At 37.6% G+C, this 15501-nt stretch overlaps 1 protein-coding gene across 7 annotated transcripts in view; it reads left to right on the plus strand.

Moving 5' to 3' along the window:
- SBF2 (SET binding factor 2) overlaps nt 1–15501 on the plus strand; it is a 229782-nt gene that overhangs the window by 167104 nt on the left and 47177 nt on the right. For all 7 annotated transcript variants that reach the window (XM_063158476.1, XM_063158478.1, XM_063158481.1 and 4 more), the window contains exons 18-19: nt 13942–14112; nt 15001–15257. In XM_063158476.1, coding sequence (XP_063014546.1) covers nt 13942–14112; nt 15001–15257 — 428 coding nt within the window. The remainder of the gene's footprint in view (nt 1–13941; nt 14113–15000; nt 15258–15501) is intronic.

The following is a 15501-nucleotide window of genomic DNA, read 5'->3' on the forward strand; positions in this document are numbered from 1 at the left end:
AGTCCCAGCAAACTGACTTTCTCCCATCTTTAGATCCAAGTTTATCTTTCTCTCTTCCCTCTGTTTTGAGTCCTTCAGTAGCAGAGTTGTTGTTTCACATTTGCTGCTGCCACAAATACTTAATTTTAGGGAAGAGATAATGAGCTATAGAAATTTGCCTCTTGCCTATTTTACTCTTACTTATTTACTGCATAAATTCTACATTTTTAAGAAGCTTCTGCTTTCTTTTATTTTCTGGTTTTTAGTTTTGCTTATAAGAATAGCCTAGAGAGTCCACATAGCTCTTTACCTTGAGAGTAGTTTGAGCTGTTGGTGCAGTTTGGTTAGATTCCTACCTTGGTAAAGTCTGATCAAGTAGGCAAAAAAAAAAAAGAGAGACAATAAAACCAGACTTTTTAATGTAGTATCAGGAGTTTTGAAATAAGCTTAAACAAGTTTTGATTTCACCATCAAGCAGGGCAAAAATCTGGATTGAATATAAAATATATTTAAGTAATTTCATCTACACATTTGTATTTTTTGGTAGAGGTACCAAGATCTCACACAATTTCTCTCGCAGAAAGTTCTCTGAAATCTTTTTTTAATAGCCTGGACTATTTAACTCTAAAAATACACTCAGGAAACTGTGAGTCCCTTGATGGAAGAAGCATGATGAGTTTTTTAATGTGCCTGACCTGAATTAAAAATTAAAATAACCTGACTATTAACTTGCAAAAGCCAGCTGTTAATGCATAATAGAAAAAGAATTTTGTTTTTCCCAGATCTAATCCTCAGGTTCAGTGATGGTCCCCTTTGGTATGTCCCATTAGATACAATTCTTTGGCAAAAGCACTTATTTTGGCATACAACTGTTCATACTAAACACAAACTGACATGCTGTTCAGAACATAAGATTATTGCACTGACTTTGCAGTGATTAGTTAAAAGTCAGATTAACAGTTTAAGGTTCAGTTTGAGTAGAACTTATGCTTTTGAGTAAACTGATTATTTTTGAGTAAAAAATTATACTTTTTGGAGGATCTTTCAGATTCTCTAGAGGTTTTCAAAATTGTGCCATAGACAAGAGTGAATATATTCTACTTGGCATGAGGCTGTGCTTCAACATGAAGAATTATCTTACCTGTTCCATATGATTGTGTTGATACTTCCCAAGGAGGAAGCAGTGCTTGGCAGGGTGCAGATGTTTATTGGTGTTTCTGTTCTCCGAATACCATGTTTAAGGTCAGCAGCCTGTTAAATCTCATTTCACCCACCCCTTTTGAGACTGGGCAATGTTGTTAGCAGCCAGGAATAGACAGGAGTTGTGCATCTGACAGTGGCACAGGGTTCCATTTGTGTGCACATTGGTGTCATTGCACAGGCAGGGCTCCAAATCAAGTTATCAGTGACAAAATCTGGAGTAAATCTAAAAGTGTAGTAGAGTTCTAAGAGTCTATAGAGTTCAGGCCAGTCTGATATTTTACCATCTATGTTTGCTGTAGCATTTTGATGGGAAATTGTGATGGGATTTCATGTCACAGCATTTCATTGTCAGAGTAATTCCTCTTGCTTCCAATGAAGTAGTGTAAAGAAGTTGCATGACTTCACAGTTCCTTTATGGAACTACTGTTGTGTTCATGAAATGTTAGGTTTCATTTTATTTATCCAAGACAAAGCAGAGTACAAATGGAACAATTACCTGTTCTTCCTAAATAACTTCACTGTGTTTTACTGAACACAGTGCAGACAGCAAGTGTTTGAGGTGTATAAATAATGAGAAGGACATGGTTGAGTCCAGCAGATAAGCCAAGAAACTGAGCAGTAACACAACTTAAAACTTGGAGGTGATGTTGTTAATATTCTGGAATGGTTGTGTCATGCATTAGCCTTGAGGGATTTTAAAATACTTTTGGTAAAACAGCAGAAAATTTAAAGGAGGGAGCAAGCTGGCATGATGTAACCCATCTTGTCTTAATGCCTTTGCTTATTTAAAAACTAGTCTAGGGTATTTCTACACAGATCCAATTAAAATTACAAGAAACATCACGCTGTCTACAGCGTGCTAGGAGCTCTTGGGATGTCTGGTGAAATTTCAGAATTCTCCCTGAAGTCTGGTGAGTGATCTATTGTGAAACTTGATCAGGCAGGATTTGATCACACTCTAAGTCAGAGCTGATGGGATTAAAGTCATAGACAGGAAGTCAGCACTGGTTGCATATTTGTGGCCTGGAGTAATAATTGAATTTTTCTAGAAAAAATAGTCCCAATGCTTTTTAAAAATTTTAAATATTGGACACAAGCTGTTAGCAAAATGTGACTCATCAGTGACAGTGGACTTTGGTGTGTACTGTTAATGTCACAAAAACAAACAAATTTTTGCTTCTGGGTTAGAAAAAGGTTTTAGTTTACCATTAGTAATACCGTTGGAATTTTGTTTAAAATTGAAACAATATAAATAAAATGTATTTATACGTGAAGATAAAAGAATTTTTCCATGTTTTCATGGTACCAGTGACCCATGCCTAATTGGTACGTGCTCACTTCTGCTGTGTATAAACTGGAAATGCAGTATTCCTTGGTGCTGTGGAAAAGAGGTCTTGTTCTGCGTGGGGGAAGAGAGGAGAAGGGGAAAGGGACCTGTTTTAATCATGTTTTCCTTGCATTAACTCATCCAGGAACAGTTTGGTGCTTGCACAACCAGCGCTGTCCCATCCCCAGGCTTTGGGCTCGCTGTTTGTGCCTGGCTCCCTGCCAGGCTGGCAGGATGTGGTGAGCCCCACGCTGCCTTTCTGCAGGCTCCAGGGCAGCCAGGCAGGAGCAGGGCAGGCTCCAGTTCCAGCCTGTCCTGGGCAATGTCAGGGACAATGGCACAGCCGCCACCCCAGGGTGCCCAGTGCTGCCTCTCCATCCGCCCTCCCTGCGGCTCAGCCGATCCCTGGCGCTCTGGTCAGTCAGTCCCTCTTGCATCCCTCACCCACTGAATGTTAGACAAACAAATGTTAGACACAGTTGTGTTCCCCTCTCAACTTGATTGTACAGATTATAGTAAAGTTTTCCACCCCTCATGGATCTTTTCCAAAATTTTATGACTAAAATGTTGTGGTTAAACTGTGTATGATCATGTGTTCCCATACCTTTCTACCACGTTGCACAGTCCACAGTAAGACGCTTGCAAATTTTCTGTTGTTTGGCATTTGGAAGTGTTTGAATAAAGGAAATATCATCATAAAAGTACACTAGTCTAAGAGTAAAGTTTTCTCTGTGTAGATGTTGTGAATGGGGTTCCACATTTATAGACAAGCATTTCTTTAAATGGCAGTATTCAGAGCAGGATTATTTTTCAGAATCATAGGTTAATTAGAAAATGAGAAATTAATTTAAATTTCTGAATCAGTTGTTTTTAATGGTTTGCTGTATGCTTGGAGAGTGCTGATCTAGTTTAGGCAAAAAATAACCCAAATGCAACAAAATTTCTCTCAGTTTCGATGTATTACATTCAAATTGACATTTGTCTCTTAGCAAGATGCGCTGGAGACTGCTTTTGAATTTTTATGTGTCTAAATTATGTAATTCCTGGGAGGGAGAGAGGGAAAAACTGATTTTTTAATTGATTTTTTTAAATGCTTCTAAGCCACAAAATTTCAAATAAAATTTCAGTTGGATACTGATGTGAATTTTTTTGTAGAGCTTGAAATGGAATGAGAGAAATGAGTCTGCAGCTTTGCAGACTGGGGCTGGCTGAACTCCTTAGGAATGGCATCATTGGGCTGCCCATTTTTCATTTGTACTCCATGTTCCTGTACTTTTGTTGAAAAGGAAAGAGAATTACGTAAAATCAGAGACTTTTTGAGAGTTTTTAAAAGAACAACATTTGGTGTAAATAATTTAACTTAAAATCTTTGAATATAGTACAGAACGTTTATTCAGGTCATCTTAAGAATTATCCTGGCAATATTTTTGTGAAGAAAAGGATTTTAGTCCAAGGGATATTTTTATAATCTTCAAGGAGAATACAAAATTGTGAGTTAAGTGAGAAGCTAAATTAATAAAAAAATGTGAAGCTGGAAGTATTTTGTGTTAATGCACCAATAGATATCATTTGAATGCTTTCCATATTGAATTATATGTGTTTTGCATAGCACAGTAATAAAATGAAAGCAATTTGTGTGTGTACTTCCCTAGCTGAAATGGATTACCAAGCTTCAGTAACAGTTATGGCAGATACTCCATGGAAGAAAGCCTTTACTCCTTGAAATGCCTCCTGAGTAAATGACTGCTCAACTCCAGAGCCTGGAGCTGGGTGTAGGAGGGATTCCCAATTTCATGGATGAGAGCTTTCTCTGAAGATTGGAGGCAGAACTAGTGAAATTCAGAACAGTTTATAATATTTTAATCATTATCATGAACCCCTCCCTTCCAAGAGAGACCCAATTCAAGGTTAATTATGTAACAGAAGCTTCATAATTTGAATTGTGCTCCTTGTTGTGTAGCAGCAGCTGTGAAGTCACAGAGAAGATACTCCACTCCATGAAAGGCTGATGGGGAAAATCTGTGATGATGGGTGAAGAGTTGATTGCATTTTTGTGTCTTTCTCAGGCAAATTTTACACTTAGTGTCAGCTGGAATTAGTGGAATATTGGGAAACAGTGGCATAATTTGGTACTAGCATTATCTGTGTTACTCAATGACAATATTACATTAGTGTTTATTTTAGAAATTGTGTAAATACCAGGGAATTGCATAAAGCTATTGGATGACGCAGGTAATTTAAAAAGCAAAATTAGTGGGGTTTTTTACATTTAACATGAGTTTTGATTTTTAACTTTAATTTCTGCACAACTGTGATTGTCCCATGTAATTCTCATAATCAGCAGCATGCTTTTAGCCTCCTAGAAAGCTAGGAAGGCTTTCTGTAATATGTTAGCTGTCTACCCTGAAATATTTTCATTCTTGCACCTAGTTATTGTACTTCCTTCTAAAACTTTCTGGTGTGCTTGGATTAAAATCACTTCTACTTTAAAATTCTTCACTCTTGAATTGCTGGCTTTAATTTAGGAAACTCCCATCGTGAAAGACTTCCTTTATTGTCTTGGCAAGGAGTTTTGTCTGCTTCCATTAATTTTCTTTTTGTATCTCTATCCTGCCAGTTCTGATACTATCTTAGTCTATGGAAATGTTTTTGTGACTGAAATAGTATTAAGTAACATTATTTTTAGTACTAAAATTATTTTATTTATCCATTCTCAGAATGCTAATCCCTGTAATATAAAAATACATTAAGTTGCCTGCTTAAAAGCAGCATGGCTGTTAGAGAATAAGCTGAACCACAAAGGAACATTTACTACATTTTCAAGTGTCTATATGAGCATTATTTACATTCCTGGAAAATCCTGGAGCCTTAATTGTGGACCAGAACTGCTGGTGTTGCTTTTGTACAAAAGAACAGAAAAATTAGGATACTTACCCTCAAGAGCTTACAACAAGTATTTGAAATAAGTGATAATACTTGAAGCGAGTTTGAAGTATTGGAAGGAAGCTGTGGAGTCATCATTATTGCTCATGATTCATGACAGTCATCATTATTCATAATAATCATTACTCTTGGTGATTCTGTGCACCAGTAGGTTAATTAGGGCTGGAGTTTTAATAGACATGACCTAAAAGCAGGGTTTTATTGACTTTTGAGAGAGAATAATGTGGTTTCTTGGCAGGTGCTTATGAATATGAGTGGGGTCATGGAAGAGCATTTTTAAGGCAATGGTCAAAGTTCTGTCAATATTTCCAAACACTCCTCCAGTCAAATGTTTATTACATCCATTAAAAGTTCTTTTCATAGAAATATTATAGTCCAGTAAATTATTTTTGTAAAAGCAAACATACTTCTCATGTTAAAACAGGAATCTGAGGATTCTTGTTAGAAATGATGGACTGTTTTTGCCTTACCCCTTACTAACTCAGGCACCCAAATGTCATCTCTGATCCTTAAGATTTTAACTTGTGCACTCTGCTTCTGATAGATGCATAATACATGCCTGTAGAATACATTTTATGTCTTTGCAGTAGAGAATATCTCACTACCAAAATTATTTTTAGGTGAGGGAAAAAGAAATTAAACAGGAAAGTATAGTACAACAGGTTAGCATATTAATAGGGAAAAAGAAATTAAACAAGAAGATATAGTACAACAGGTTAGCATGTTAATAGGAGAGATTAACCGGAGAATGTTTTTAACATGTATCTTTACAAGGAATTTAGGAAATCAATTACTGTGGTAACGTTGCTCTGTTCAAGAAGCTGGCTTTCCCAGAATGATAACATAATGGAAAACATAATTTAGCAATCTGTAGTTCGTTTCCTTAGTGGTTTGTGGGAGGAAGTACTTGGTCAGGAAGAAAAAAAAGGAAATTTCCCCCAGTTAAAATGAGACATAATGATGAATTTTGTAGTAAATTTCGTGTTACTGAGGGACTGACCCACTATTGCCTGGAATAAGGAGAAATCCTTCTGTTGCATTTCCTCTATATTGAATCACATCATTTGTAACTGATTTACATGACTCTGGTTTAAGAATTTTGAGTTCGTTGTTGCCCATCTCTTTACGTTGTTACTTCTAGGGGGGATTACAGTGTTACAGAAATTCTGATTCACTTCGAATTTTCACCCTGAAAGAATTTCTGGTGGTTTAATTAAAATCTAGTAAAGCTTCTGAGCTTAATGTGAAGGAATGTAAATGAAGTAACAGAGTTCCCCCTGCGTTTTCCATATGTGTAAGTTCAGCTTTGCCTCCTCATCACCACGTCCTTATCCCAGTAGAACGGAACTTTCTGCATGAAAACACAATTTCCTTCATTGAGTTCCATTTCATTGTGGCATTATTCTCTGTCATGACTTGAGCACCACTATTTTGTGTTTCCATGAGAGAACAAATGCTTACAGATGGTAAGGGAGAGAAACTGCTGATATATTTGTGTGTATTGCCTGCTGCTCTGTGAATGTCTCAGTTGCCGTCCTAGATAGCTCATCAACAATTTAAACTGAGTGTGACCAAAGAATTGAAGTGTCACAAATGCTTTTCTTCCTTACACAGCCAAGTGATTTAAGCCCATAATCAGAGTTTTTATCTCCTACTCTTGTTTTCATCCACATCCCTGCATTTTTTTTTCCATTTGCTGCTTCTGTATCCTTCATGATGGTACCTGCAGTTGGATTTCTTGGTAGGATGCTCTTCTTCACTTCTTCTGATTAATCACAGCTGTCTGAACTTGTGAATCCCCCATCAGCTCATTGTCATGAGTTCATAACACTGTGCCAGTGAGAATTCACAGGGCAGGTGTGTGGCTCTGCTCTTCCTCGTGCACTGCACGTGCCCAAACTTCACCGTACCATTTGGCAGAACTGTTCCTGACAATATCCTGCTCTGTAAGGCACTTCCAATCAGCACCTCCACAGTCATTTTCTTTGTTGGTCAAAATGGATTTTGTTTGGTCTCTCAAATGGCTTAGCTCAGAGTGCAAGTTCAGTTTTCTTGTTCTTACTTTCAGAATTCTTCATAGTGTTGTGTTTCCTGATTTTGCTCATCCGCTTCTTTCACCTGATCATGTAGTATATATATCATTTATAATGCCAAGATGAGATCTATTACTGTTAAAATTTTATGTATTTGCAATTTATATTCTGTACTGTACCCTTACATCTTTCAAATTTGCTCATCCTGTTCTTGAGGGCTACTTGAGGACTATTGTTTTAATAGTTTCTTCAGATAAGGAAATGTTGCATATTGAGAGAAATTCAGAAATAATTTGACCAGTGAAGATAGAGAAAGCTCCCATAGAAGAAGGAAAATAGCAATTAAAGAACTACTAGAATGAAGTGACAGAAGAACTTAAAGTAGTTACTTTACTACTCCCTTGGGCATTACTTAGATGCTCTATTTAGCTGGGCTTTAAGTTACATATCAGTTCTTCAGTAATTCTAAGAACCATTATTTGAATATGAATAAAACCCATAAACTTGTGAGATTTACAGGGTTTGTTTATTTCTGAGCACAGACCTGGATAACAGCTTTGTTGCTGTGGGTTGTTTTTGTGGGCAGAGCCAATGCCACCATTCCAGGGCACTCACAGGTGCACACTCACTGCTGAACCACCTGATCCAAAGGGATTCAGTGACTTTTCAGGAGATTTTCAAAATAACCGTGTCAAAATAATTTGAAAAACTCTTCAGATGGATTCAACACTTCAACTGAGACTTTGTGAAATCTGTATCTTAACTAATGGATTTAACACACCAAAACTTCCTTGTGATGTATAGAGAGAGAAAAATCAAATTATTTCTCATCCACTTTGTGGAGTTTAACCTTATTTAGAACTGTGAAGTTGTAGTATGAAAATGTCTTCTCTTTTTTGTGGGATCTGAACATACATTGTTCTGGACGATTTTAGTTTCCTTTCTTTCTTTGTATAATAGAACTATTTAAATCTCTTTTTATCTCTTTGGAGAAAGAAGTATGTTATTATGTGTATTATTTAATGTTAGTGGGAACTTTGTATTAGCATATATCCATCTTGAGAAATCCATGTAGAAATCTGAGGTATTCTGCATGGCTTTAAGTAATGTCTAGTAAATTACACATGACCTTCAGGAATCTGGGATTAGAGATCATGAGTAATTAGATGTTTAAGTGACTTTTGCCAGAAAATGTATACAGTAAATAAAGCTCCATCCAGAATTACATCCCATTTTTGCAAAATTCTAGAATTCTATTGCCCTCTGCTGGTTTAGTGTACCTGGCTGTGATTTGGTAGCGCTGAATTATGAGTGAATTGACCTTCCTTTTATTTTTCATGCTGAAATAATAGTAAATAAACAATTTAATGGGCTACTTTACTACTCATTTTATTTTAAAATAGAAGTCAATCTTGAGTCTGGCTTGGTGGCAGGAGAGGGGGCAAATTGTTTTCTTTTTTGTTGCTGAGATTTTCAAGTTGGAGACGAAACTCATTTTAGTATTTCACCGTTTTTTTCTGAAGCAGTAAAATAGAAATCAACAGAAGCTTTGCAGCTCTTCCTTCATGCTTTTATGACATTTCCTCACATTTGTGTGCATAATAAGTGTGGGTATAATTTTATACTTTAGACCAAATAGGAAAGCCATCCATTGAACTGAATTTTTTGACCGATGTTATCCATGCAGCACAGAGTTGAAAACATATTGATAAACAATTATGCTTGTTGGAGTATGTGTGTGTAATGGCTTTAAAGTGAGAGAGGGTAGAATTAGAATAGATAATAAGAATAAATTGTTAATTGCAAGGGTGATGAGATGTGAAGGAAGGTTGCCCAGAGAAGCTGTGACTGCTCCATCCCTGGAAGTGTTCCAGGCCAGGTTAGATGGGGCTCTGAGCCACCTGGGAGAGTGGAGGTGTCACTGCCCATGGCAGAGCTGTTGGAACTGGATGATCTTCAAGGCAAGCCATCCTGTGGTTCTGTACTGCAGTGGGATCTGCAGGTGGGATGTAGATAAGGCTCTGTCCTGCTGGTCACTCAGTGAGGGCTGATGCTGGGGACAAATTTGAAGTTTTTTTGGCTTAGCAGGATCTGTGTGGACACAGCATGGATGTGCCTGCAGGGCTGGCTGGTGGAACATGTTAACATGCAGAATTTGGTTTGCATCTCTTGGGCAGGGGTGGCTGCAGTAACTGGTACCTGCTGCTGGTGTGCAATAGGTGCTGACTGGATGTTTATCTAAGCAGGGACAGGGACAGGGAGCAGATCTTTAAATTAGCAGTGCACTGTGTCCTGATGACTTCTAAGCCTGCAGATTCCAGGGATAAGTGTACCCAGCAGAGGAAGGAAGGAGCTTGGGCATGCAAAGGTGCTGCAGTGGCTTCCTCAGAGGGGTCAGATGGTGACCACAGCCAGTGATTCCTCCAGGAGCTGAGGAGGAAGCTCCTCTTTGCCTTCAGCAGCACCCTCCTTCTCACTTGTTCTGCTGCATTTTCTCAGCTGATTATCCTAATCAATAATTCAGGCTGTCAGTTGGAGACAGAAAGACTTTATTTCTGTAGTAAGCTGGATTTCTTCAAAAAACAGTGCACTGTTGAGTTTGCCCCTTCATTTCCATGACTGAGACAAAAGAACTGTTAGGTACTTGGGGTTTTATTCTTTTTGATTTGAAAACCACTTTTCAGCTTCACAATCAATAGTTGGATGCTCTGCTTTGCTATAATAAACTTCCTTCTTTCAGCTTTTGTGGTGTAAAGGGCAGTAACTGCTGAGTGACTAGCACAACACATGCTTTTCTTTATCTGAAACAAGCAATCTAGATAATTTAATGTTGCAGAGACATTCTTTGCAGGCCTGGACCCCACAGCAAGTTTGGGAGTCTTGGAACTGGTGCATGTTTCTTTCTGAGTTGCAAATATCATTTTCACAATCAGGAGTATCCAGTGTAGGGAAACAGGAAAAAAATTCTAGGCAGGTGTTACCCAGTACCTCTCAGTAAGGTGGAAATAATGGCAAGATAATTCCTGAATTCAGGAAGTTGCCTGTGTTGTCTTACATAGCAAGTCCCAAACCTACCTTGTGTTCTCACAAACTCTAGTATGTAATTCATTATTTTGATAGGGGTAAGGTCTGTTTCATACAGAATTTGGGAAGGGAGCATTTGGGGGTTTTAAGTTTCATTAATCTGTTTAAAGGACTCAGTGTCCTTTGCAGAAGTTGACTGATTTTCTGCTGGTTGTTACAATTTACACCTCAATACTCTTTCTGTCATATTGACAGCTTTAGAATAAGGACTTCATCAGTTCAGAACTATTTTTATTATTTTCTTCTGGGGTTTATTTTAAGCTCTCAGTCCCTAAATCTTCCCTTACAAGTAGGAAATTCTTTTGCTGCCTCCTGCATTCATCCTGTCTGGCAGGAGTGAGTTACTGGGACAGAGGGAGAGCACAAATATCAGTGTTGTTTAGCTGCCCTGTGGAGAGCTAGGTGAAGATATGTTTTATATATGTAGTATTTCATGATGGAAAACCCCAAACTACTGTTCTACTTCAACTGGAGAAATTCTGAGCAAATTCTTTGGAGTGCAGCAGTAAACATTGGGGCCCTTTTGATGTTTTAGGTGTTTCCATTCTAAGGAAATGGGCTGACTAAGCACTCTCAGCATAGAAAATATAGACACTGCAAACTTCATGGAATGCTTATGTTTGTACCAAGAGTATTTTTAGTCCATGAGTTTAGGCTGCACAGTAACAACATTGTGCTTCTTGAGGTTGGTATTGTTACTGCTTTTTTTACAAACAAACTAACCCAAACAAGCAGAGAATCCAAAGTGATTTTGCCCAAAATAACTGGCAGAGCCAGGAACTGCAAGTCCTGATTTTGATTCTGTGCTCTGGCCACTATCAGGTTTTGCCATTTGTTTCAACACATGCAGTTGATGAGAAGGATAATATTTATGATCACTGAGCTTTTTTTGATGTGTTTTCTTTCATGCTTTTGTAAACAAACTTTTTTTATTTGGTCTAGGAGTTATTGACAGTGTTGATTTATGTTATTATATGTGAACATAAATCTCCATTGTTTAAAAATTATGTTTTGTACATGACTGTTCATGGTTTTAAATTATGAGCACAGGAAGAGCTTCTAAAAGCTCCTCAGCTTTCCTGTCATATTTGTCCCCATGTGAAAATCATTTATCTCATTTTTATTTCTTTAGACCCTATTTTAGGAGTTTAAACTTCCTTTTGAGTTTGTGTCCAAGATCACCCCTTTTCTACCCAGTTTACCCAATTAGCTGATGTGGGTTGAGTCATCAAAGGCAACTGAAGATGTTGATAGCCAGCTCACTCCTTTGTGTGCATTTACTGCACAAATTGACATGAGTTAACCCTACCAACTAGCTAGGCTTGAGCAGACTTTTCATTTCCTTTCTCCTTTTGTTTTTCTTTCCCCTTTTTCTTCTCTTTCTCTTCCCCTTTTTCCTTCCCCCTCTTTTTGACATTCATACGCCCTTTTTGCAGACCTGTTATAACTGGGAATTCAGTCCCAGCGAAAAAACAAATAATAAATCAAAGTAAAAGTCATGACATGGCTTTAGCACTAACCTTTGCTTTCAAGCTATGTTGTCCATGTTTTTATTCCGTGATTTACCCATCATCCCTATTCCTCTGTAACACAGGTTTTGTACATCTGGATTTTGAGGTAGGTCAATGATTGTGCCAGATCAGTTTGTGGCCCCTGTGGTGTGTTTTTTGTATGATTAGGTTTTTTCAAGGGAATGTCCAGCAGTCCCTACAAAGAGGAGTAGGACACTGTTTGTGCTGATCTGTTCTGGGATTTAGCAGCTGGATCAGGCTTGGGAGATCAGTTATCATTTCCTGTGATCTGCCATAAGCTGCACCACAACTGAAACTTAGGCATGTGGTAAACAAACCAGATATCTGCTCTCTCAGTCTGCATTGAATAAACTAAGTCACATTGAACATTATTTGAGTAGGTGTAGATTTCTTAACAGGTTACCAAGAAATTTTGATTAAATTGTTTATGATCAAATTAAAATGATACTGCTCACTTTTAGATGGCTAAGCACAGGAAGGCACTTCAGTGGGGTAAATTCTATTAGCATGTCACATATAGATTTCCTCAGATATAGAATTTTCCAGAACCTTTGATAGAGAATAAGTACATGGCACATGATCAGGACTTTCAGTTCATGCTGTGCTTGGAGGAGCCTAGTGAGGAAAACACAGTTTGAAGAATTGCAAAACCGGAAATCTGTAAACCAGACTGCAAAAATTTTGGTTGTAATTTCCTGCCCTTCCATTTGAATGCCCAAGTGCCAGCCAGGGAAATATTGTAAGTACTGGCTGTTCTGTACAATTCCACAATTACAGATATTAAATGGAGTAGTATTCATGCTCTCCAGGAAAGTAGTTCACAACATAATCACTACAATAAAATCTAAGTTCTAGATATTGTGTGTTTCAGATAATGGGTAGTATTGTGAGTGAAAGCCATTAAATGAGGCACCCAGTAATGTACTTTATTCTTCAGGTCTGCTGCAGAAATAATCATAAGCACAAATTCAGATTACCTGCTTCTTTGCTACATGCAGTATACAAGACATTGTTTTGTAGCCTTAGTTTTTTAAAAAGTAAGAATATGATAAAAGATTTCATTATTTGGGTCATTGAAATAAATTTCCTTTCTTTGTATGTTGTTATCAAGAATATTAAACAACTCCCTGGGAGACTAGTGCAACCTAAATAAATAGATGTACTTGAAAAAAATGGTTCATTCATAATGACTAATGCTGTAACAATTCTGGGTTTGTTTGAGACTTTACAGTGATCCAGACCCTTGTGACTTCAAAGAACATACTCAAATTAGCACTCTTTCAGGAACTGGATTTGGGTCATTCAGTTCAGTAAATAACACTGAAGATAAAGATTTATCTCATCTTTTGCTGTTGCAACAAATGCAGATTATCGGAAGGACTCAGCTGACACTCAATTTAAATTTCATTGCTACAGCTCTAAATAAAATGAGACATCATTTTCATCTGTTTGAATACTGATTTCTGTGTTGTACAACTAGGTTATTAAAAATACTGTGGTTTGTTGGTTTTATATTACAAAGGTGTTCTGTACTGTTATCACAAAGTTCTTACCTCAGTTCTCATTTTTCTATTCTGAATCAAGAAGATTGATTGGCATGCCTGGCACTGGCATTAGACTTGTATACAACCTTCCTGTGTGATAATTTCTGGAATGGCACTAAAGTTGAGATAATTTCTCTAGGCCATAGTGCAGTACAAAAGTTGATATATTTCATATTTCAGTCTGTACTACTAATCATATATATACACATATGTGTGGGTCAGTTCTGAAGTCATAGCCTTTAAAAAAATTGAATAATAGGACTGATTTGTCAACTTTGCACATTTTTTGCTTTCAGAAATTAGCGCCTGGGGTTAGTCAGTTTGCTTACACCTGTGTACAAGATCATCCTATCTGGACTAACCAGCAGTTCTGGGAAACAACCTTCTATAGCAACGTGCAGAATCAAGTTCGCTCCCTCTACCTTACAGCCAAAGATGACAACCATGCAGTGCAGTTGAAACAAAAGGTAGGAGACTCTATTAAAATATTAAAGTAATATTTTTATTCACATATTAATTGTCTTCTCGGTTACAGAGAGTTAAGTTACGGTTTTTCCAATTTTACATGTTTTTCTTTCATTTTCTCCTGCATTACACAGTATACAATAACATGAGAAATAATAGAAATTTACATTTATCTGCAAAGCCTTATAATTTGATGTTAGCTCAGCTTAGTGTGGAAAAAGCATTTGCAAGATACCTAGTCATTCATTAATGTAACATCAGGCTTTAGGTCACTAATATCAGCTGCCAGATTCCTTTATTCTGCTTTGACTGTGTGCCATCTACCTAGTTGCTTTAAGCTAATGCTAGAATTGGACTCCAACATATAAAAACATGAATGTTCAGCTGGTCTGGAAGCTATTTATATAAAAGCTTCCCTCACCTGAACATCTTAGGAATTTGGAGAATATTGCCTACATCTAGGCATGAGCTGCGTGTTATTTCTCCATCTGATTTATGCGTGTTCTTATTTGAGCTAAGTGGATAAGCTGAGGAGAGCAGCTGTGTTAAAATCAGTTAAAATCAATAAACCACTCTGAAGAAACATGGAAGATTGGATGGCATAAAAAACACCTTAAAAGCAATGATGATATTTAGATCTGCCCACTTTGTGCTATGGGTGCATTTCAGTAAACTGCTCTCAAACCTCAGTTCCCATAACCATAACTCTCCTTAAAATCTGTTGAGGGTAGTTATTTGCTCTTTCTTTTTAAATTAATATATAATTTAAATAATTGAAGAAGTTTAATTAGGAATGTAATAAGTAAAGCGTTGGCGAAGCACTGGGTTTTTTTTGTTGTAGCTTTATCTTTTCTTCTATGTCTTTATATTTCTTTCTCTGTGTCTTCTAGGAGAAACCTCCTGCAGACCAGGAGAAGACAGCAATGGACCTGGCTGCTGAGCAGCTGAGGTTATGGCCAACCCTTAATAAACAGACACAGCAGGAGCTGGTCCAGAATGAGGAAAGCACAGTTTTCAGCCAGGCCATTCATTTTGCCAACCTCATGGTCTACCTGCTGGTGCCCCTGGATACCAGTAAGAACAAGCTGCTGAGGACATCAGCCACTGGGGACTGGGAGAGTGGCAGCAACAGCATTGTCACAAACAGGTGGGTGCCCAAGGCCAGGGCTCATCCAGCAGGATGGGCCACAGCTTGCACAATGGCTGTACTCTAAATATCAGATTGTTTCAGCATCTTCACTTCCTTTCAAGTTCAGTAGTTGAGTAGAAGTCTAAGATGATTCCTCTCAAATAACAGAATTTTGTCTGGAGTGATTCCATTTAAAGGAACATTGTATTGTCCCAGTAAGAATTTTTAATCTACTAATGCAGATGTTGAAGACAAACATGGG

This window comes from Melospiza melodia, chromosome 6 (assembly GCF_035770615.1).
Source record: "Melospiza melodia melodia isolate bMelMel2 chromosome 6, bMelMel2.pri, whole genome shotgun sequence".
NCBI classification, from domain to species: domain Eukaryota; kingdom Metazoa; phylum Chordata; class Aves; order Passeriformes; family Passerellidae; genus Melospiza; species Melospiza melodia.